Below are 23755 nucleotides of genomic sequence, written 5' to 3' on the forward strand. Positions count from 1 at the left end.
CCATCCACCCATCCTAACATCTTCCGCCATCAATTCATGTATCCACCCATCCATCCATCTTCCATCATCCATCTATCTTCCTTCCAAATACCCTCCACCATTCATCCATCCATCCATCCACCCATCCATCCATCCATCCTTCCTTCTGTCCACCCTACACCATCCATCCATCCATCCATCCATCCTTTCCTTCCATCTACCCTCTACCCTCCATCCATCCATCCATTCATCTTCCTTCCATTAACACTCTGCCCTCCACCATCCATCCATCCACCCACCCGTCTTCCATGCACCCAGCCATCTATTCATCCATCCATCTTCCTTCCTTCTATCCACCCTCTACCATCCATCCATCAATCCATCTTCCTTCCATTAAAACTCTACCCTCCACCATCCATCCATCCATCCATCTTCCTTCCATCCATCCATCCATCTTCCTTCCTTCCATCCACCCAGCCATCTATTCATATATCCATCTTCCTTCTATCCACCCTCCACCATCGATCCATCCATCCACCCATCTTCCTTCCTTCCACTCATCCATCCATCTTCCTTCCATTAACCCTCCACCATCCGTCCGTCCATCCATCCATCCATCCATCCATCCATCCATCCATCCATCTTCCTTCCATCCATCCTGCTAAATGTGAAGCATTGTAAGAAGTACAAAGATAAAGTTTGATAAAAACAGAAAACCACTGATGACCGTGGAAACTGGGTGATAGGTCTGTAGGTTTGTTATACAATTTCTCCCTGCTTTTACATACGTTTGAAATTTTCCGTAAGAGGTTAAAGAGATGAGGTGTGAAAGGTGGGAACTAGGAGTTGCAGTCTTGGACACACCTGCCACACACAGGCAGCGGATGTGCAGCTCTTCCTGGGCTCCCTGAAGGCAGTGATCCTAGAGCCTGGGGGGCCCTGGCAGAACACAGCCACCCGGAGAGGCCTTGCAGATTCGAGAGCACGAGGGTGGAAGGGGAAAGGGAAGAGGGAGAGAATGAGAATGAACCTCAGGTCTGAGAATGGGCATGGGCTGGGGGTCTTCCTGTGTGTGTCCCAGCTCTGCCCGTTGGACAAGGCTCTCTGACACAGAGCATTCTGGCTGCCTTTGGGTCTGTCAACTGTTCACAGGCAGCGGCCTCAGCCTTGTGAGATAAGCTGCTAGTCAAAGCTGCTAGCTGCCCAAAAAGGTTTTGAGGAACCGTTGCATAGCCCCACATGAGCTGAAGGAGATCTGTGTTTATCCCAAACAGAATGGGCTCTATGAATGGCTGTGGGGGGCCAGGGAGCTCCCTGGAATTGCAAAAGCAAAACAAAACAAAACTGTGCATGGGGTGGGTGTTCTGTGCACTAGGTTCTCCTGTGCACTGCGGGTGTTCTGTGCACTGCGTGTGTTCTGCTGTGTACTGTGTGCTCTCCTGTGGATTCTGTTCTGTGCACTCTATGTTCTCCTGTGCACTCTGTTCTGTGCACTGTGTTCTCCTGTGCACTCCGTGTGTTCTCCTGTGCACCACTGCATGTATATTCTGTGCAGTGTGTGTGTTCTGTGCACTGTGTTCTCCCGTGTACCGCACGTTCTCCTGTGCACTGCAGGTGTTCTCCCGTGCACTGCATGTTCTCTTGTGCACTGTCCTCCTGTGCACTGTGGGTGTTCTCCTATGCACTGTGTCCTGTGCACCATGTGTTCTCCTGTGCACTGTGTTCTCCTGTACACTGTGTGTGTTCTCCTGTGCACTGTATGTCCTCCTGTGCACTGTGTGTTCTCCTCTGCACTGTGTGTGTGTTCTCCTGTGCACTGTGTTCTCCTGTGCAGTGTGTATTCTCCTGTGCACTGTATGTTCTCCTGTGCACTGTGTGCATATTCTCCAGTGCACTGAGTGTGTGTTCTATGCACTGTGTTCTCCTGTGCACTGTGTTCTCCTGTGCAGTGTTCTCCTGTGCACTGTGTTCTCCTGTGCAGTGTTCTCCTGTGCACTGTGTTCTCCTGTGCACTGTGCGTGTGTTCTCCTGTGCCCTGTGTGTTCTGTGCAGTGTGTGTTCTCCTGTGCACTGTGTGCATGTTCTCCTGTGCACTGTGTTCTCCTGTGCACTGTGTGTTCTACTGTGTACTGTGTGTTCTACCGTGCAGTGCGTTCTGCGCACTGTGTTCTCTTGTGCACCATGTGTGTTCTCCTGTGCAGTGTTCTGTGCACTGTGTGTTCTCCTGTGCACTGTGTGTTCTCCTGTGCACTGTGTTCTCCTGTGTACTGTGTTCTTCTGTGCACTGTGTTCTCCTGTGCACTGTGTTCTGCGTACTGTGTGTTCTCCTGTGCGCTGTGTGTATTCTCCGGTGCACTGTGTGTTCTCCTATGTACTGTGTTCTCCTGTGCACTCTGTGTTCTCTGTGCACTGTGTGTGGGTGTTCTCCTGTGCACTGTGTGTGCATTTTCTCCTGTGCACCGTGTGTGTTCTGTGCAGTGTATTCTCCTGTGCACCGTGTTCTCCTATGCACTGTGTGCGTGTTCTCCTGTGCACTGTGTGTTCTCCTGTGCACCGTGTGTTCTCCTGTGTACTGTTCTCCTGTGTACTGTTCTCCTGTGCACCGTGTGTTCTCCTGTGTACTGTTCTCCTGTGCAGTGTGTGCGTGTTCTCCTGTGCAGTGTGTTTCTCCTGTGCACTGTGTGTGTTCTCCTGTGCAGTGTGTGTATTCTCCTGTGCACTGTGTGTGTGTTCTCCTGTGCACTGTGTTCTCCTGTGCACTGTGTTCTCCTGTGCAGTGTGTGTTCTCCTGTGCACTGTGTGTGTGTTCTCCTGTGCACCGTGTATGTGTTCCCCTGTAGCAAAGCCCACCTGGCTTTCACCAGAATTTCAGCGATCTGTAACTCACAAAAGGTTAAGAAACTCTGGCTTAGTGATAAATAAAACCAGGGGGTCACACTTGGCCTGAAGAGTAACATGATGTGATGAGCGGCCTTGCTGGAGGGAGGGCTCCTTGGCCGCAATAGTGAAATGGACTTGAACACTATTCCGAGACCCTCCTCAGGAGTGCTCGTTCCTAGTCACATGGGGATGACTGACATCTACAAACTCTTCTGGTGAGCCAAAGCCTCCGCGGATGTCACCTGAGCCTGTCCTCCCAGCGGCCTGTGCGGCGGGAATTCCTATCATCCCCTGTCCACACAGGAGAGAACCAGACAGCACAGGTGAAGGACACAGCCAGGAAGGGCGCCACCGGATCCGAAAGGCTGCCGGAGTGATCCAAAATGGGTGATCCGTCCATCGCATTCTGGAGGCAGCAGGATAAAGCACAGAAGACTGCTGGTCTTTAAGGTCTAGGCGAAAAGCTAAGCAAAGATGCTAAGGCCCAGCAGGTTTCTGCAGGCCTGAGGGTCTGGGGACGCTTACTGTAAAGAACTCTGCCTGCAGGAAGGGCTGGCAGGTTGCCAGGATTGCAGTGATTGGCCTGCAAGGCACTCTTTCAGAATCAGCCCAGAGAACAAGAGGCATGAGACAGCTTCCACCATCACACCGTCTGTCATGAGGCAACATGCCGTACGCAGAAGACAGAGAAGGGGCCTGGCACGGGTCACAGGAGATGAAAGGCAGGGAAGGCGAGGGACCTGTCTGCCAAAGCGAGGACAGCGAGGACACGGCAACTGCAGACACGCACACACAGACACACGAAGACGTGTGAGCACACGCACACGCAGATGTGCACATGCACAGACGTGCACTGATAACACAGAGACGCTTGTGAACATGCACAGAGACGTGCACTGATACACACATACACACACACAAACACACCTGCCTTCCTCCCACAAGCACAGTGACTGCCCCTTCCTTCATCTTTGTTCTCATCCCACACACCCCAGGCTCCTTCATCCCAAACTCCCCGCAGGCTGGCTGGCTCATTCCAGCCTTCCCAGGTCTCTAATCTTAAAGACAACCACCATTACATAATCAGATGTTCAATGCTTTACAGAACAAACGTGTTCTTTACTGTGAATTTCATTATGAACCTAAATCCCTGATTATTTAAAGCCTATTATCAAACTTATGGCTCAAGCAGCAACATTTTTGTGTTCAACGATTTAACTTACTACACACACCTTGTGCAAAATCACAAACCTTTTCATACATTTATGAGCTTCAGCATTTAACTGGGAAGTGTAGCACAGCCCTTTATCCCTCTGCACTGCATGGTGAGAAATGGCTAAAGCAACCACCGCCGCATTCTGTTTTACGAGCGCAAAGGAACACCTATTCTTATCTGGGCCACTCGCCCTGGTCCTTAGGAGGATGCCGGATCCCCCTGGGACAACAACGGCAGAGGCTGCACAGCTTCCTGAAGATGTAGGTACCACAGCACCAGCCCCAGGCAGGGAGCCAGGCCAAGGGCAACGACAGAATCTTCTGGAGACAGCACAGCAACCCACCCACCTGTGTGCACCCGCACCCACAACCGTCTCGCACTGGGTGCATGTCTCGCCGAGGGCAAGGGAAGTTGAGGCCTGGCCTCACAGCGTGGCCCGGCTGCGGGACAAGAACACAGTCAACTTGGGCTTTGCTTGGAAAGCTCCTTCACATACATAACTCCCGGCCCCTCCTGAAAATGATCATTTTCTTCGCCGGGGCCCTGTGCTTTAGGAGGGGTTTACTGTCAGAGCTTGCTGTTCTTCTGAAACTGGGCCACTAGGCTGAGGACCTGCTCAGAGGCTTTGATGGTCTTGGAGCCGAGGTAGGAGGTGCTGTTGGGGCCCGTCTCCTCCAGGAAGTAGCGGTAGTTGGCCATCAGGCCGCAGGAGCCGGTGATGCCTTTGAGGCTCACATCCGCCATCCAGTTGATGCGCCACAGCACCGCCCCGTTCTGCAGGTGGAAGTTGGCCACAGGGTTCAGCGCGTAGCCGCGGTGCTTCTCTCCATACAGGTACCAGGCGCACAGCCTCATCAGAGGAGTCTGCAGCGCCCGCACCAGCTTCTCCGACTGCACCCACTCGCTGCTGCTGAGGAGGAGCCTGAGGGTCTCGTTAATGGGGCCACCTGTGATCTCTGAGATTTCCTTACATTCCGAATCTGTAAAGAGTTCATGTCTCCCGTGCTCCTTCATTTGTGAGTTCAGAAGCCCCAGAAGCCATTTGGTGAATCCAGGTATAGGTGACAGACTGGAAAACACCCCAAGGTGAGGAAACTCTCTCTGTAAATCATGGTTGGGGTGGAAAGGAAGGCGGAGAAAACACAAATTCAGCAGGTACGTTACCAACAGAGGAGCACCTCTTAACCTACGGCTCATACGCTGCTGTGTGGCAGTCAGAGTGACATCTGATACATGTTATTTACCTTCTTTCAAGGAACTTTTTTTTTTTCCTCTTAGAGTCAGGGGCTTGCTCTATTGCCCTGGCTGCAGTGCAGTGGCGTCATCATGGCTCACTGCAGCCTCGATCTCCTGGGTGCAAGCCATCCTCCTGCCTCGGCCTGCTGAGTAGGTGGGACCACAGGCATGCGCCACCACGCCCAGCAGGAAATATTTATCAGGAACCTGATATGTGCCAGACCCTAGAGGCATCCTGGCTCCCCAAGGAAGGGCGTCTCCGTCCCCATCATCTCTTCTCATGTCGGCAAAACCGAGACTAGAGTGTTGGGGAACTTGCCTAAAACCGGACAGCTGGCCAGGGGGAGTGGGGCTCGGTGCACCGCAGCTACTCACTGAAGGCCTTGTCTTTCCCGTACGCCATGCTCTTCCCATGGCCACCTGTGAGGCCCCAGAAGCTGCTCTGCTGCTCGGCACACGAGTGGCCAGGGACTGGTGAGTGAGCGACCAGCTGCCCAGCCACACCACAGTGGGTGCAGAACGGGGTAGAGGGGGAGGAGGGGGACGCTGCGGGTATCTCTGCATATCACATGACATGGTTCAATCGTGACTGTCCCAACTAGATAGAGATCTCATGATCATTTCAAACAATCTACTACTTTCTGATTATAAATGTAACACATGCTCACTATAGATATTTAAAAAAAAAATTAATGACAGAAGAAAATAAAACCATCATACTCCACTACATTGAGAAAACTCCTCTCGACAGTCTGCTCAAGTAAACTCCTGGTGTTTCTTGATGAGATTTTTGCATGGGTAAGACACTTACATTTTGCATTATGAATTTATATCGTGAGCATTTTCTCATTATCATTTAAAATTCAAAAGAATGAAAAGGAAACCATCATGTTTTCCACTTTCTTCTCTTTGTCCCCCCGCCTTTTTTTTTTTTGAGACAGTCTTGCTCCCAGGCTGGACTGCAATGGTGCAGTCTTGGCTCACTGCAATCTCCGCCTCCTAGGTTCAAGTGATTCTCCTGCCTCAGCCTCCCCAGTAGCTGGGACTACAGGCATGCGCCACCATGCCTAATTTTTGTATTTTTAGTAGAGACGGGGTTCCACCACGTTGGCCAGGCTAGTCTCGAACTCCTGACCCCAGGTGATCTGCCTGCCTCGGATAGGATTACAGGCGTGAGCCACTGTGCCCAGCTGTGTTTTGCTTTTGTAAACCCTGACGAGCGCTTCCATGCAGGGGGGCCGTTCATTCCCTTCTAGACTCCCTTTGAAGACTTCTAGGCCGGCCGCCCAGGGGCAGTTAAGCAGCACCTTCAGGACGGCTGCTGGGCTAAGGCCCTCCTCCCCCGAATCCCGGGATCTGCTCCTCCTCTTCTTGCCTTTCTTACCCTGATACATTTCCCCACCCCGCCCTGCTCATTGCCACCCTCAGCGAAGACAGAGGAGTGAGGAAACTGTGGGAATGAGCTACTGCTTATTGTTACCCGGGGGAAACGTGGCGGTGTGGTAATGAAGCCCACGCTCAGCTGAATCCTGAGGACTTCAATTTGAAATTGATTATGAACTTACGAGGAGCATGTAAACGTCCCCACTCCACACTGTCATCCTCAAAGGAAGGGCTCTGCTGCAGCCATGTGCAGCCCCCAACGCAGTGAACACCCTGCTCAGAGCCAATCATTAGCAAACATCTAGCTACCGCACCTAATCATTAGATTCTACTCGTTGGAATTTATCCAAGTCCCTGATGAGGTTAGTGGTTTTTGAAAGACTAGGCCTGGAGTGAACATCAACATTTCTGATGAAGGATGGTTACTATGTTTTTTACAGGGCAGCAAAGAGAGGAGAGTTACATCAAAACTAAGCTGATGCATTTACCTTCGAGCTGTCTGGTCTCACCTCAGCACTTCCTCACAGGCCACGAGAAGGCCCAAGCTAACAGCATGTCAGGTGTCACAGGCCCTGAGAGTGTGGGCAGGGGCAGGGGGAGGACAGGCATGGCAGGATGACCACCAGCTGTGCCATCTGGCTGGGACATTTCAGAGTGACACTTACACCAGGATGACACATGAAATCAAGAGTGTCCTGAGCAGGTCAGAATGAGGTCGCCCTAGAGAGAGCTGATGACCTCAGAAGACAACTGTGTCTTGCAGGCAACTGGGTGGCTGCGATGAAAGCGTCTCTCAGTGTCATTCTCATCTCTCTGGGACACTCATGGCTCCTAGGAGTTGCCAAGGGGCTTCTGGCACCTTTTCTACTCGCTGCCCCTCCCTTTAGCTCCTGTCTTCATCTGTGTCCCTCATGGCACCTGACACCCCACGAGGTTCGCTGACCTGACCACACGGAAGCCAAGTGTGACCGGGGGGCTCCCTGCGTGTCACTTACCTGCAACTCCTTGACGACTCGCTTTATGAGGAATGTTCCCAACTCCACCCCTTGGAGTCCCTGCTGGGTCAAACTGATGGAATAAAAGATCGCAGCAGCAATTTTGTTCTTCTCTTCTGTTTCTGATGGAGGATGTTCCTTCACGATTGCCTGGAAAACACAAACGATGGTTCTAAGGATGGCCTGGCCGCTCTGCAGCCCACGCGGCAAGCCTGTTGCTGGGACCAGAAGACAATTCTCAGAGCAATGAAGGAGCGGGAAGAGACCTCGGCTCCCCAACTGGGGTTCAGCCTACAGAGCCTAAAAGCTGCTCTGTTTTGAAAACACTCTGGAGGAGGCGACTCCACAGTGTGTCTGGGGGTCCTCAGCGCTGCATCATTTCTGCCATTTTGAAATTTTCATGCAAACTTTGTTGAAGAGCAATGTATGCCCCTATCTGTCTCTTTTAGGCCTCTGTGCAAACAAAAACTTGCTCCATAAACTCTCCGGCCAACACTCAGCGATAACACACGGATCCTTGAGACCAAACAGCTCCAGTTCCTTTAGCTTCTCCTAAAGGACTGATGTTTCCCACCACTGAACTGTTTTTCCTCCTTTTCTCTGAACCCTAGGTTTTTCAAATTTCTCAAGAGGCCACAAGCAGTCCTATATAATTTTCTTTTAGGAAATATACCTTTGTTTGACTTTTTCATGTACCTTTCGGGTTTTGTGCCATTTTTGTTTTTCCTAAATGGTAACACATTTGCAGACATCCCTGCGAGGCATCCTTAAAACGAGCTAGACTGGGAAGTCGCTTAGCTGAAGTCTGAGTTTATTGCCTCTCATTCTGACGGCAGCATTTTCTAATCCCTTATACTCTGGAGCATAATCCTTAATACTCCAAAGCTCACTGGATAACAGTGGAATAGCAGGGGGATACATTTTCATTTGCTTTGAAGCAGGTACACCAGCTTACTTTTGAAGAACCCATTTAAACTATTTTAACTTCTACCAGCTACCTTCGATTCTGGAAGTAGGAGTGTTTAGCTCACACCGCATAGATGAGGTCTCGTAGTCAGTCCATGAACTTTCTGAAATTGTGTATGGAGGCCGGGTGTGGTGGCTCACGCCTGTAATCCCAGCACTTTGGGAGGCCGAGGCCGGCGGATCACGAGGTCAGGAGATGGAGATCATCCTGGCTAACACGGTGAAACCCCAACTCTACTAAAAATACAAAAAAATGAGCCGGGCGTGGTGGCGGGCACCGTAGTCCCAGCTACTACAGAGGCTGAGGCAGGAGAATGGTGTGAACCTGGGAGGTGGAGGTAGCAGGGAGCCGAGATCACACCACTGCACTCCAGACTGGGCACACAGCGAGACTCCCTCTCAAAAAAAAAAAAAAAAAAAAAAAGAAATGGTGTATGGAATGTGTGAGTCTATGCATATCTGTCCTGAGGAAAACATCCTCGGCATTTTCCCTCCAGATTCTTAACAGGGTCTGTGACTCCGACAAAGTGAAGAAATGCTGCTGTGAGGAAAGGGGGAGAGCTCATGACATGAAGGACACATCCTCCGAGGCCTGAGAGGGGCCCACTGTCCTGCACCGTGCTCTATGGAAGAGCTCTGTCGTTCACAGAACAGAGCTCACTTCACATCACTCCCAGGCTTACCTCCGTTCTTTTTTTTTTTTTTTTTGAGACGGAGTCTTGCTCTGTCACCCAGGCTGGACTGCAGTGCCACGATCTTGGCTCACTGCAACCTCTGCCTAGTGGCAAGCCATTCTCATTTGTGCCTCAGACTCCCAAGTAGCTGGGGCTACAGGCGCACACCACCACACCCGGCTAATTTTTGTATTTTTAGTAGAGATGGGGTTTCACCATGTCGGCCAGGCTGGTCTCAAACTCCTGACCTCAGGTGACCCACCCGCCTCGGCCTCCCAGCGTGTTGGGATTCCAGGCATGAGCCGTGAGCCACTGCGCCGCGCTCTCCTTTGTTTTTTAAGAAGTCTGCAAATTATCTTGTGATTGCTTATGCAAAAATCCCAGCAATCTTTTTTTAAAGTTTTCAAAATAAAAACAAAACTTTCTTCGGTTATACAAGTGAGGTATGTATAATGTCAAAGAGGCAAAAAATTTATAAAACAAAGTGAATAAAACAAAAAGAGGCAAAAAAAAAAAAAATGCATTAAAAAAATAACCAATTACTCCAAAATCTAATCTCCATGCCAGTTGCTACTGCCCTTTTGATGAACACCTTTCCAGGCCTGTCTCAGAGGCTCTCGGTATGCACACAAATGCACACAGGACTGAGTACCCACGCACATTCTCATGTGCCCTTACAGTAAGGATGTGAGCTGGGTCTGAATTCCACTTCCACCCCTACTTGCTTGACGATCATGGGTAAGTTGCAGATGTTCCCCTAAGCCTCAGTTTTCTCATAATAACACCTAAATCAGCCGGGCGCGATGGCTCAAGCCTTTAGTCCCAGCACTTTGGGAAACCACGGCGGGCAGATCACCTGAGGTCAGGAGTTCAAGACCAGCCTGGCCAACATGGCAAAATCCCATCTCTGCTAAAAATACAAAAAAATTAGCTGGGCGTGGTGGCACATGCCTGTAATCCCAGCTACTAGGGAGGCTGAGGCAGGAGAATCGCTTGTACTCGGGAGGCGGAGGTTGCGTGAGCCGAGACAGCACCAATGCACTCTAGCCTGGGCAAAAAGAGCTAAACTCCATTTAAAAAAAACAAACAACAAAAAACAACACCTAAATCACAGGGTGCTCAGAGCAATAACACATAAAATGTGCTTCACAGATTGACAGGCACAGAGCACATACTCAACAGATATTATTACTATTATTCATAACACCACGCCATACACATGGTACTGTGTAAACCTGAACTTCTACTCAACAATAAGTCAAGGCTGGCTTTCCATGTCAAAATATAAACCTACATCAATATTAAAATACATGCACAGATATCCGATGTACACGAGGCCGCGCCATGTGTCTACACCGCCCTCCTGGAGCCCATTCTCTCCTGATGGGCCCTAGGTTATCATCTGCAGCCTTTTGAACTGTCAGCAATGCTGCAGGAACAGCCATCTGACTCGCAGGGCTGAGCATCTCCCCAGGAGAAGTTCCTAAGAGTGGAATTGTTAGGCCAGAAGGAATGCACATTCTGAATTTTCATCCATGTTGCCAAATTGCCCTCAGAGAAGTCGGAATGGCCCCTAGTCCCACCAAGAGGGCGTCGGAGTGTGACTCCTTCACACACAAACGTTGTAAGGGATTGTGTTTCTCCTTGGTGATCAGGAATGTCTGCTCATTTTCCCTACTCAGCTTCTTTAACTTCTCACCAGGACACCTGCTTAGGGCACTCACCTTGTGACGGGCCATCATCCACTTAGCTTCCTAACAGCCCCTCATGTCCTCTTGGTCTGAGCAAACCTGCACTGCCCCAGGGGTTCTCACGCTCCCTGCCACCTGTCTTTAGCACTCCTATTTCCAGACCGTGCAATGTGCTCCCTGGTTCTTCTGCCCCCATGGGGCTGCAGGAGTGTTTCAGACATTCTTGCCAAACTCATCCAGGAGTAGAGCAGCTTGCCACAGGACGGGGCTATCAACCACAAGTCCCATAACCTCCACTCGCCAAGGAGTGTCCTGGGCCCACATCACGTATAAGGTATGGAGTGTCTCTTTCAATTTTCTCATCAAGTATCTTTCAAAACTCCCCACAGGCACTTAACAAAAACTGTAAAGGTGAACCATGTATGAACCAGGTATCTGTCTCTTCTTCCTTCACAATTATTTTCTGTCTCACAAACATGTTCTGTGATAGACTTTAACTGTATCTCAACCTAAGATCAACGCAGCCAGATGAATGCTCTCCTTGCTCCATAACTGTCTGCCTGCTACACTTCTACACTCTACACCTACAAATCTGGAGATTTTATTTAACTAATTAAAAGCCCAAAACCATTTATTTGAAAAAAAAAAAAAAAAAAGATGATAAAATCAAGTAAAAACAAAACAAAACAAAAACACAAGGCGCTCTGTAGGGTGCCTATCGTGTCCCGAACTGATCATCACAGGTACCTGGATGTTGCTGGAGATATCACCAGTCAGTGCCACGTGCATAACGACCAGGGGCTCCCCAGGGGTCGAACAGTGAGAAAAGAAGTAACACCTTCTGTAGGGCCCAACGCGGCGCTTCATGTCCATCCAATTTTTAACAGGATGCACAGCCTCAGCCCTGGGGCGAAATTTATAAAGAGATAAGACAAATGCATAATTTACAAGTTAAGTAACGGCTGCTGACTCCTATTCATTCATACTATTCGTCTAAGTCAAACAAGTTCTTTAAACAGAGCTTTAATGGACGCTTCTGGAAAATTCAAAGAAAGTCACTTTCATGAGAAACAGCACCCATTGAGAGGAACAACAGTGAATGACCATTTTACACAAAAAATTGTGCTCCAATTTTAATCCCAGTTTTAAGAGGAGTCTGTGAGGCTCCGGCGAAGGATTCACGCAGATTTTCACATGAAACCTAATCAAACACTTGGTGCTGAACACTGTGTCTTTTCTTTCCTCGGGATCTCTGTGAAGCCCTGTCAGTGCTGCAATCAGGGGGCTCATCTGGTGTCTTCCAGCAACCTCACCCCACCGCTATTTTGTTTTCAGCATGTGAAATGGCAGCAGGCACTGTCAGCCCTTTGAATTGAATTGGTTACGTTTCAAATAGGACACTTTTCAAACCTTGGATTCCATGGGACAACATGTAATGTGAAGATGCCTATGTGCAAAGGTTGTGAGGGCACCATGACATGCTAGCCTGTGTTATACTAGGTCCTGGATGTAACACATGAAATAGCTTGTTTACAGATTTTAACCCAGGCTGAAATCTTAGCCACCAGGTGGGCTAAATGCTGTTTTGATTACAAATGCAAATGCTTGGTCCACTGAGTTTCTAGAACTCTGATCATGAGGTCTTGGGACGACAGAAAATGGGTGTGTTTGCTTTAAATAAGAGGACACAAATAAGACCTCATGCACAAGTCACTGACGGACGCATCAGTTTCTCTTGGTGCCCTTTCCTCTTCCTCAATAATCTTAGTATCATGTGTGGTGACAGCCGCAGCATTTGCAAATACTGTGTTTGGATTTTATTAGACTTGAAATAAACTGTACATGTGAATGGAGACAGATTAGCTTTTAGCCAATATAAAACATATATAAATATATATGAAAAATACATGTACAAAGAAAATGAAAACCTTAATACCTACTCACTGACTTTCTGAAGCACTTCACACGGTGAATGCCAGGTAACCCGTTCTAGGTTCAGGAACCCGGAGGAAAACCATTCTGAGAGCATTCCCTTCAGCACCCCATTCATTTCCTGAAAAGGAGAACATAAAGCCCAGGCCTTCAGTGCGCAACAGATGAAGCCCATGTCTGTGGTGTGGTCAGCACGGAATGAAAACGCTCAAGCACGATACAGAAGACAACTGCGCAAGACGATTCTCCAAACAGCTTTTCCCAAGATCCCTCTGTCAGACTCTCATCTCAAACCAAGTCAGGCTTTCATTCAATGCTCTATTTAGACTTAACTACTTCAGTCTGTTAAGACCTCTGAACGGAAACAATTCAATTTGAACTAAGTTGCCCAAATCAAATAATATGTTCCAATTCGTTCACCATAGTGAGCATACTAATCATATAAAATCAACATAACAATGAAAGATGCACTGTAAGGGAAACACTAAGACAGCAACGGTGTCAACAGCACTGTCCTCATCCTCTCGGGAGCCTTCTTTGATACGTCGAAACATTACGCCTACATTTCCTAAGAAAAACAAGTACTTGGTTCAGGAACCCTATTTCATCAACTCACAGATGTACATTTTCATATTTTAACATCTCTCAAGTCAGGATGCATCTTTCGAATGATGGCGAGTCACAGTCTAATTGGCAGCATTTTTTTTTGGAGAGATAGGGTCTCACTCTGTCACCCAGGCTGGAGTGCAATGGCATGAATACGGCTCACTGCAGCCTTGACCTCCTGGGCTCAAGTGGTCCTCCTGTCTCAGCCCCCCAAGTAGCTGGGACTGCAGGTGAGCGCCACCAAGCCTGGATAATTTTTTTTTGTATTTTTTGTAGAAATGGGGTTTTGCCATGTTGCCCAGGCTGGTCTCGAGCTCCTGAGCTCAGGCAATCTGCCTGCCTTGGCCTCTCAAAGTGCTGGGATTACAGGCGTCAGCCACCGTGCCCTGCCGTAACTTGCAGCATTTTTAACCTACCTTAGAGGGACATAAAATAATAGTGTATCTGGCAACCACTGCACTTCAGAGTCGATGAAATTATCCTAATTTTGCTTCACGTATTTATATTGTATCTACTTCCAAAAATGACGTAAATTCATTTGACCACCCAAGATATATCTGCACTGAAGCTTTTCCAGCAAGAGCAGAACACAAGGCCCTAATCAGGAGCAGCATCGTCTTGGTGCTACCTGCACAGCCATGGCTTGTTGTTCCCCAATGGCTGTATCCCTTTTCTTTCAAATTAACAGAAGCCTCACTTTTCAGCTAGGGACACAGCTGTCCAGAACAAAGATTGGACTGCGGCTGGTGGCAGCCATGTGACAGAGTTCTGGTCAATGAGGGGTAAGCAGAGGTCTCCTGCAGCCACTTTGGGGAACTTGAAAAGACAGCAGGAGCAGGCCCTTGGCCCATCTTTTTCTTTGTCCTTTCCACTGCAGACTGGAAGGCGGTGTGATGGCTGGCACTGGAGCAGCCATCCTGGGCCACGACGTGGCTTTGGAGATGAAGGTTTTTCTGGGCAGAGCAACAAGATTCAAGTCTGGATCCACCAAGAGCACAAGGAGCAGAATGAGCTCCGGGCCGTCCACCTCTAGACTTTCACATGACAGACAAACTTCTTTTTTTTTTTTTTTTTTTTTTTTTGAGACAGAGTCTTGCTCTGTCGCCCAGGCTGGAGTGCAGTGGCGCAATCTTGGCTCACTGCAAGCTCCGCCTCCCGGGTTCACGCCATTCTCCTGCCTCAGCCCCTCCAAGTAGCTGGGACTACAGGCGCCCGCCACCACACCCGGCTAATTTTTTTGTATTTTTAGTAGAGACAGGGTTTCATCATGGTCTCGATCTCCTGACCTCGTGATCCGCCCACCTCGGCCTCCCAAAGTTCTGGGATTACAAGCGTGAGCCACCGCGTCTGGCCATGACAGACAAACTTCTGTCATATTCAAATCACTGCTATTCTGGGTCTTTGTTACTCATAAACTACATAGTAACAGATCCACTGAACATTATTATTAAATAACAGTAAACATCTCAGGACATCTGATACGAGAATGACCTTCAGCATCGATCTACAAGGGTCATGAACAACACAATGGGCAACACCTATAAAGAATGCTTTACAACAGCTAGAATTTTTTTTTTTTTTTTTTTTTTGAGAGACGAAGTCTTGCTCTATCACCCAGGCTGGAGTGCAGTGGTGCAATCTCGGCTCACTGCAACCTCTGCCCCCCGGGTTGAAGCGATTCTCCTGTCTCAGCTTCCAAATTTTATAAAACAATGTTACATTTTAATCCCTGTTAAAGGGTGAAAGGACTCAGAACTCTGTCACCTGAGGAAGAGTTGCAGGTTTTGGGGTGATGACTCAGAGAAGTTTTCGGAAGATGAGGTCTCCTTTTACATGTTTAAGCACTAGGGCACGAAAGAGGCCACAAATTTGTTCTGTGTGACCCCATGGGGGCCGGGGAAGGAAATCTAGGACTGCCTGGTGGAAGTCATGGGCAGTCAGACGTGGACTCAATTTAGTGTAAAGAGGAACTTTTGAAAAGCGGGAGCTGTCCACAGAGGTCATCCTGGGAGACGGTGACCCTCAGCACTGGAAGTCACCAAGCACAGGTGGACAGAACTCAGTGGAGCTGTCTGAAAACGGATTTAAGCATTGGATAGACAGCTGGACCAGACGATCTTTGCAATTTCTTTTAACTCTACATTCCATCACTGAATCTCCTTTACCTGGTTGTAAACTCCATAAAGGCAGGGTCCACTTCGGATTCATTTTTATGGTTCACAAAGCATTCACTAATAGATCGACATCAAATGAAAAAGATGGAAAAATGGAATGAATGGTGACTAGGAAGTAGTAAGAGGGGAGGATGACAGAGATCGTTTGCTAGGTGATACAGAATGGCCCTTTATAAAACTGTACTTTCTGCATTTGACTACAGCAATTCTTAATCTTCCTGGGATCCTCCCACACTCTTGAGTATGTGCTAAAAACGACAGGTCCTGCCCCCAGAACATTGCAAATACATTAATAAAATTGCACATACCTTTTCCTGGGGTTCATGGACTCCTCTGATACTTATCTATGGGCCATCCCAGGGGCCAGGTGGACATCTCTACCCCAGTTTAGGAACGGATGAGCTGAGCTCTGCATAAGAGGTACTGGTATCTCTCTTACATTCATGATAGGAAAAAAGCTGGAAATACCTAGTTTTGCTATCAATTCAATATTAATTATGAAAGAAATGGTTTGGCTGATGAAAGCTCATCCCCTACAAAGCTCTTCATTCTATTTTGGGCTCCTGACAGCTACAAAATGTGACACTGGTACACAAGAACTGGGAATCTAGGCTAAAGGTTAGAAGTCTCCGTTGCTCAGTTCTAACACTGGCAGTAGCTGTTGAGGCTGGGATGAGCCACAGCACGCGGCAAGGTTGCCAGGATACAAACAACACCAGGGAAAGAGGCCTCTGCGACTGTACGTGCATTAATTCAGCCACCATTTATCACCAATACAAGACTGAGAAACACAACTGCGGGGGATATCCTGGTGATGCTAAGGGCAGCGACAGTTCTCAGTGTATTCTGCTGGAGTGCTTCTTACTTTTTTTTTCAGAGGCAGGTCTTACTCTGTTGTCCAGGCTGGACTTGAACTTCTGAGCTCAGCTGAACCTCCCAAGTAGCAGGGACTACAGGTACGTGCCACTGCACCCAGCTCTGTGTATTCTGTATTGTTAATTCCACTGACTTGTATGACACTGTTTAGACCAGCCCACTTTTCCTTTTAAAAGAGAAATTGGTTCCCTCTCTTTTGAAGCTCTATCAAGATCTGCTTATTTTGGTATGTGAAGAAAAGTTACGTTCCCTTGCCCAGAAGTCCTGCGCTGGGGAAGAGAGTGTAAAGTCATGGATGAGGGTAGCACTGCAGAGGCTGAGAAATTTGGGGACAATTCCCACTCACATAAGCTGCCACTCCGCAGGTGTACACTTTATACTATGAGTATACTTTCCTATCTAAAAGTAAGTATTATTTAGCATAGGTAAGCAGAGAATTTACTAGAACCAACAAGGAGTACTCAATTAACTAAAAGGCAGAGGGTACACAGGTGTCTAGCATGGCCGGGTGGCTGTGGCAGTGGGAACCAGGTCCCTTCTCTAGTTTCTGTGCCTCTTTTAAGGTTCGAGCACCTCTCATTCCACTCTAACTGCGAGGCCCAAACCGCCCATGAGGAACCCTTTCCACGAATTAAAGGCCAACCTTCCTCGAGTGCCCACAAATCAATGAACCTCGCTCATACCTTCCCCTCTACGGGGGATTCGACTTGGTTTCACTGGGATTTCACCTCTAAGAAACTGAAGTCACCAACCAACTGGGCCTCTGGAGAAAAACAAAAAGCCTATGAACCACCATCCCCCAGACACATCACATCCTCATACCCATACCTACTATGCAACCACGGGGACACACGTACCTCCCTACAAACTCCTCTACGTTCAGGAGGCCACAAATCCAGGCAGTAACAAGCCTCCAAACTCACTCAGACCAGAGGAAAAGAACATTTTAAAAAGTAAGAACACAGCCGGGCACAGGGGTTCACAGCTATAATTCCAGCACTTTGGAAGGCCAAGGAGGGCGGACCATCTGAGGTCAGGAGTTCCAGATCAGCCTGGCCAAGACGGCAAAACCCTGTCTCTACTAAAAAATACAAAAATTAGCCAGGCGTGTTGGCAAGCACCTGTAATCCCAGCTACTCAGGAGGCTGAGGTGGAAGAATGGTTTGAACCCGGGAGGCTAATTGTGCTGCTGCACTCCAGCCTGGGCAACAGAGCAAGACTCTGTCTCAAAAAAACAACAAAAAAAGATCAGATAAAAAAATAGATCAAATCATACCACATTATTCTGGCGACAGGTTACAAAATCAGATCCCAGTTGATAGTTTATATGTACAGAACAATCTAATTCTATTCTAAGACTGATTTAAATGACAGGGATTTAAAAAAAATTACATCTGGGCTCACACCTATCTATAATCCCAGCACTTGGGATTGGAGGATTGCTTGCTTGAGGCCAGGAGTTCAAGATCAGCCTGGGAAACATAACAAGAAAAAACATAAACAAAAAAATATAAACACAAAAAACCATAAACATAAAAACAAAACAAAAACCCATATATACATATGCACACACACACATATATACATATACATATATATGTGTATGTATGACAAAACTTAACTATGTAGAACAAGGGAAGGGGAAGGGAATTAACAGGTTCAGATACTAACAGTTATATGCACTGAATATAAGGCTGGTGTTTCTAGGTAAAGAAGTGGAAGGGACACAATAAAGCAGTCACAAAAAGGCTCCTGCAGCCATTTTGTCCAAACCATATGCAGAGGCAAAGATCAGGCTGCCATTATTCATTCTGTTTGATAAATATCTCTGGTCCACAGGACTTTAGGCCTAGTATTACAGTATGCAATGTTGTTTTCCCTTATGTATATAGACAGCCTTGGTCAAAAAGCAAGGAAACTTGTGAATGTCTGAGGACTCAGCAGCCTCTGTATTTCCCAGGGGTCAGCTCCTTTCTCTCAACAGTCAAGTCTGGATGCGAGTGTGTTCTGTTGCCATGCAACGTGTTCCTTCCCCATGATGTGATAACCAAGAGTTTTCTTGAGTGGGGAAGAACAAAAGGATGTATTCCACATCTCACAGAACCAGAGAATTCAGAATTGGACCGGATTTGAGAAATCAATGAGGGACAAAGCTGTCCAAATGTCTGATACGAGGACCCTCTCAGCTGGGCAGAAAACTTTCAAGCCCTCTATGGCTTCCTCTCAGGCTCAAAGATCTATGACAGTGTGTGGGGCAGTCACACCTCCACATAAATGCTGAATGATTAGTGTGTCAAGTGTGTCTCATGCCAGGGCACCCAGGAATCTACTGCAATGATTCATTCATCATTCTGCTATGCAAGAAATTTAAAGACAAGTTTCCCAGTTTTTGAAGAGGTGATCATTTACTTGGTGGGATGATATATTGCAAGTACTATGTCCAAGTGTGGATCAGAAAAGCTCAACTATTCAGAGTAGGCTTGAGCCCAGAACATGATAATTCTACACAGTGAGAATTCAAGACTGATTTTGTGTCATGCAATTAGCAACTGTGGGCTTTCTGTCTGAGAATCTTATGGCCAAAGATGCCTGGCCCTCAGTAACACTTAGCACTGTAAATTAACCAGCTATCATGGGGAATCAAATCATGGCCACTGTTGTCACTCTTGACATTAATCCCATACTTAATTAGGCCCAATTTTATGCAACTAAGTAGCCAAAAAAGAAAGTTTCTAATAAACATCTGATTAACAGTAAGACAGTGATATACAGCGTAGTGCAAATAACCCTGGATTTGGGTGGGTGATCAGCAAGAGCTTTTTGCTCTGAATTTAAGGACAAGTCACACAACCTCAGCAAGTTCTCCTTTACTGTAAAAGGGAAACGTGTTATCACCCACGTAAGACTGAAGAAGTGAAAATGAAAACTATTAAACCAGTATTAGAGTTCTTAAATGGGCCAAGTCATAATCATTCAAGTGTTCGATTTTTTTTTTAACACCAATTGCACATAACAAACTTCTGAATGTCCAAAACTTCCTGAAACATTTACATCATTTTTCGTTCATTAAAAGGGCAGGTTAAGCCTGGGCCACATGGTGAAACGCCCTCTCTACAAAAAAAAAAAAAACAAAAATTAGCCGGGCATGGTCGTCTGCGCCTGTAGTCCCAGCTACTCAGGAGGCTGAGGTGGGAAGGCTGCTTGAGCCTGGGGAAGTCGAGGCTGTAGTGAGCCGTGATAACACCACTGTACTCCAGTCTGGGCAACAAAAATAAAAATAAAAAAAGGGCAGGTTAGTTTTTTTTGCCGTATTTAATAGTAACAGTATAAAAGAAGAGTATATGTTGCTCTAGGCCTTCTTTCGGGTCATAATCATTTAAACCTCAAAGTATGTATCTGCATCTAACATGAATGAACTGTGCTAATGCCTGATTATCTCAAGTCAACTCAGAATCATCACATTAAGTACTGAACTCAGGGAGTTAAACGCCCTCCCAAAAGTCATGGAGCACAGAGAAGGCCAGAAGCCATGGAGACTCCTGGGTGTTGGTGATGACCTTGAGTCCTGTTTACCTTTGTGCATTTCACAGAACTTCTCAGGACAATGTCTCACACATAGCGGTTGCCCAGTGAATTTCTGAAACACCATCCAGGGTCTCAGAAGGCTGCCTGACGCTCAGTCTGATACTCTAGTTCAGGTATACCATATAGATGAAACGCTTCTCAGCTACAGTAATTTAAAAAGAGACTGTAGAGCACACAGTAATCAGGTACGAGAGGTGACAGTTACCTTAAAGGCCACCAAGTGCCGAGCAGTAAACACTATACAAGTGAGGACTTCAAGGACAGACTGGAGGGAGGCGGGGGTGTGCCCTGACGAGGCCAGGACTCAGACAGCGTGGGAAGGGGACACAGTTGGCGGGCGGTAACTGCGGGCGAAGTGAGCGTGGTATCAGGCAGGGAAGGCGGGGTGTGTGGGACTTGGAGGGGGCAAGTGAGGACTACTCGAGGAAGGCGGCCAGTCCGCGCTGCCGGGGGGTCGAGGGCGGCCCCTTACCCGGACGTCCGGCCCCTCCACCAGCTTGAGGGCCTGCGCCTCCAGCAGGTCGGCCCGCAGCTGCACCAGGAAGCGCACGCCGCCGTCCAGCTTGCTGATGTGGTGGAAGAGACCGCGATAGCGCGGCACCAGCGCGTAGCGCAGCCGGTCCTCGGCCTGCAGCAGCACCGCCGCCTCCCGCTGCTGCTGGCGCAGATGGAGCACACTGGCGCTCTGCTCCGCCACCTGGCCGTGGTCCACGCCGAAGCCCCGCGCTAGGCGGCCCAGCAGCTCGGCCCGCTCGGCCGTCTCGGCCAGCCCACCGTAGAAGCTCACGAAGTCCGCGCACTGACCCTCGGCGGGCGCCGGTGTCTTCTCGCGCAGCTCGTAGGCCGGCGTCGGCGGCACCGCGCGGCGCAGCAGCTCGTCCATGGCCCGCTCCAGGGCGCCGGCCAACTGCCCGCTCGCCAGCCGCGGCCCGGGGGGCCGCGGGGGAAACCGCAGCGGGAGGAGACGCCTGGCCGTCAAGCCTGGACCGAGGCCTCGCATGGTGCCGCACAACAGCTGCCGAGGGGGAGCTCCGCCGCTGCTGCCGCGCTTCCGGCTTCCGGCGCGCGCCGGCCCCATTGGCCGAGGCCGCGGGCCCGGCTGGGGAGGCGGCCAATCGGGGGGCGGGGCGGTGGGGGCGAGGCGGCGGGGGCGGAGCGGCTCTGGCGGCGGCCGGAGGCCAAGTGTGGCCAAAGGTTACCGTCCCACGGCTGGGCTGCCTCGGGGCCTGCTCCCGCTCGGCTGGCGGCTTGTACTCCGGTCGTAACACCTGGCCGCCTAAAGGCACCGGCCCAGCCCCTCCTCTCTTTCCCGACTGCACTGCACTGCACAAGTGCCGCCTCCTCTCTAGATCTGAGCGCCTCCAGCCTCCCGGTGCATCAGTCACCTGGGAACTCCTGCACGCGACGATTACTGGGCTCCGAAATCAGAATCCTAGAGATTCAGATTCAGTGTGTCTGGGAGGAGCCAAGGAGTCTGCTTGCTTAAGAGGTGTTTGTGGCAATCTTCTGGCATGGTAGCTAGCCTTTGACCCCTGCCTAGGCACTCACCATTCGCGTCAGAGCCACAGAGGTTGGAGGCGTGTGTGAGTGTGCGTGGAGAGAGAGAATATGTCTATATGTATGCATGTATGTACACACACGCACGCATATACACATGCATATGTATGTAAGAGAGACACAGAGACAGAGAGACTGATGGAAAGCCATACCCTTGAGCAAATGCCAGAATGAGACAGTTTTCTTTGAAATAGTTTTCAGATAATTGCAGTTATCAAGAGAGATTTATTTTGTCCTCTAGAAAGATAGGCCTGAACTCTAGTTCCCCCTCCTTCCCCAATCCATTACAATTTGTAGAAGAGAATGTCACATACCAGCTACGTCTCCACATGCAAAATTGCAGGAGGCATTAGGAACACAGTGGGATTTTGTTCCACTCGGAAATAGGGCATCTTTGGTTGAAGGGTGAGGGAGCCATGTACTTGGTTGACTATGTCTAGGTGCTAGGATTTCTGTAGGTAGAACCCTTTGGTGCAGGTCTTGCAGTATAAAAGACACCTGGAGGTAGTTCTGTATGAGGACAGCCTTTGCTGGGTGTGTCTCATCTTATGGGGCACGAAGAAGCTACGTTTGGCTCATTCTGCCAAGACACAGACGCACAAAACATTCTGAAGGCCTAGTGGTGGCTTTTGAGCACACATCTCCGTTCCTGTTTTCGAAGAAGTGGTGAAACCATATTGCCAGCGGGCTAAGGGAGTTGGTCTGGTCCAAACTCTGGTGTTTGTCTGTTTTCCTTGTCGTGTGAGCTCTTGTCTGTCCTAGGATACTCCTGCCTTGCTTTAGGAATCTTGTCTTGAAAGCTTGACTTTGCTTAAGCATTTGCTAAGTGTGGTACTCCCACAACCCTCTTCTTTCTCAACTTTCCCAGTGCCTTCCTTTTTACATAATTTCTGGCTTCTGGTTTTTTTTCTCTGTGTTTATTCTTGTTTTTCTCCAGGTGTCAACAGCCATCCTCTGCCTTTTCCCACTCATGTCCTTATTTCAAAAGACTGCCCCAATCCAAAAATGAAATTAAGGAAACAATTCTATTTACAACAACATCTGAAAGGATAAAAGAAACATGTTTAACCAAGGAGGTGTGAGACTGGTAGACGGAAAACCACAGAACAGTATTGAAGGAAGTTAAAGAAGACCTAAACAAATGGAATGGTCCGTGCATGGTTCATGGATTGGAAGATGTAATATTGTTAATATAGCTAATATGGTTTGGATCTGTGTCCAACCAAATCTCGCGTCTAATTGTAATCCCCAGTGTTGGAGGTGGGGCCTGGTAAGAAATGACTGGATCATAGAGGCAGAGTTCTCATAAATGGGTTAGCACCATCCCCCCTTGGTACCGTACAGTGAGTTCTCAGGAGATCCGGTTGTTTAAGTGTGCATCACTACCCCCTCTCTTTCTCCTGCTCTGGCCATGTGAAGCTCCTCACTCCCCCTTTGCCTTCCGCCATGAATGGAAGCCTCCTGAGGCCTCCCCAGAAGCAGAAGCCACTATGTCTTCTGTACAGCTTGTGGAACCATGATCCAATTAAACCTCTTTTCTTTATGAATTACCCGGTCTCAGGTATTTATAGCAGCGTGAGAACAGACTAATACAATGGCAATACTCCCCAAATTAACCTACAGATCTAATACAATCCCTATTAAAATTCCAACTGCCTTTTTTTTTGGCAGAAATAGAAAAACATATTTTAATATTTATATAGGAATGCTAGGAGCCCTGAGTGGCCAAAACAATCTTTGAAAAGAAGAACAAACTTACTACAAAGCCACAGTAATCAAAATAATGTGGTATTGGCAGAAAGATAAAACACAAAAATCAACAGAATAAAATTGAACATTCAGAAATAAACCCATACATCTATGGTCAATTGATTTTTTTTTTTTTTTTGAGACGGAGTCTCACTCTGCCATGGTCTCGACTCACTGCAACTTCCACCTTCCAGGTTCAAGTAATTCTCCTGCATCAGCCTCCTGAGTAGCTGGGACTACAGGTGCATGCCACCAC

The 23755-nt window shown here is 48.4% G+C and overlaps 1 protein-coding gene and 1 long non-coding RNA gene across 4 annotated transcripts; one reads left to right on the forward strand and one right to left on the reverse strand.

The window, feature by feature from the left end:
• Window positions 1-528: 528 nt before the first annotated feature.
• MLYCD (malonyl-CoA decarboxylase) lies at window positions 529-21221 on the reverse strand. Of its 3 annotated transcripts, none has more exons than XR_009214012.1 (6): window positions 20666-21221; window positions 12961-13073; window positions 11768-11924; window positions 7690-7839; window positions 2212-5176; window positions 529-1513 (listed from the first exon to the last, which is right to left on the reverse strand). XR_009214012.1 is itself a non-coding variant. In XM_032156326.2 (5 exons), exons 1-5 carry the CDS (start codon window positions 21191-21193, stop codon window positions 4643-4645), a joined length of 1482 nt encoding a protein of 493 aa, XP_032012217.1. In that variant the 5' UTR covers window positions 21194-21221; the 3' UTR covers window positions 529-4642. The 3 variants fall into 3 exon arrangements, 1 of the variants encoding a protein (XP_032012217.1); XR_009214011.1 differs by having other exon boundaries at window positions 529-1964; window positions 2143-5176; XM_032156326.2 differs by having other exon boundaries at window positions 529-5176.
• A 189-nt stretch (window positions 21222-21410) lies between these two features.
• On the forward strand, window positions 21411-23297 carry LOC131383762 (uncharacterized). The gene is made up of 2 exons (XR_009214013.1): window positions 21411-21682; window positions 22688-23297. It is a non-coding gene; the product is annotated as an uncharacterized LOC131383762 (long non-coding RNA).
• Window positions 23298-23755: the final 458 nt, after the last annotated feature.

This window comes from Hylobates moloch, unplaced genomic scaffold (genome assembly GCF_009828535.3).
Source record: "Hylobates moloch isolate HMO894 unplaced genomic scaffold, HMol_V3 SCAFFOLD_6, whole genome shotgun sequence".
Classification (NCBI taxonomy): Eukaryota; Metazoa; Chordata; class Mammalia; order Primates; family Hylobatidae; genus Hylobates; species Hylobates moloch.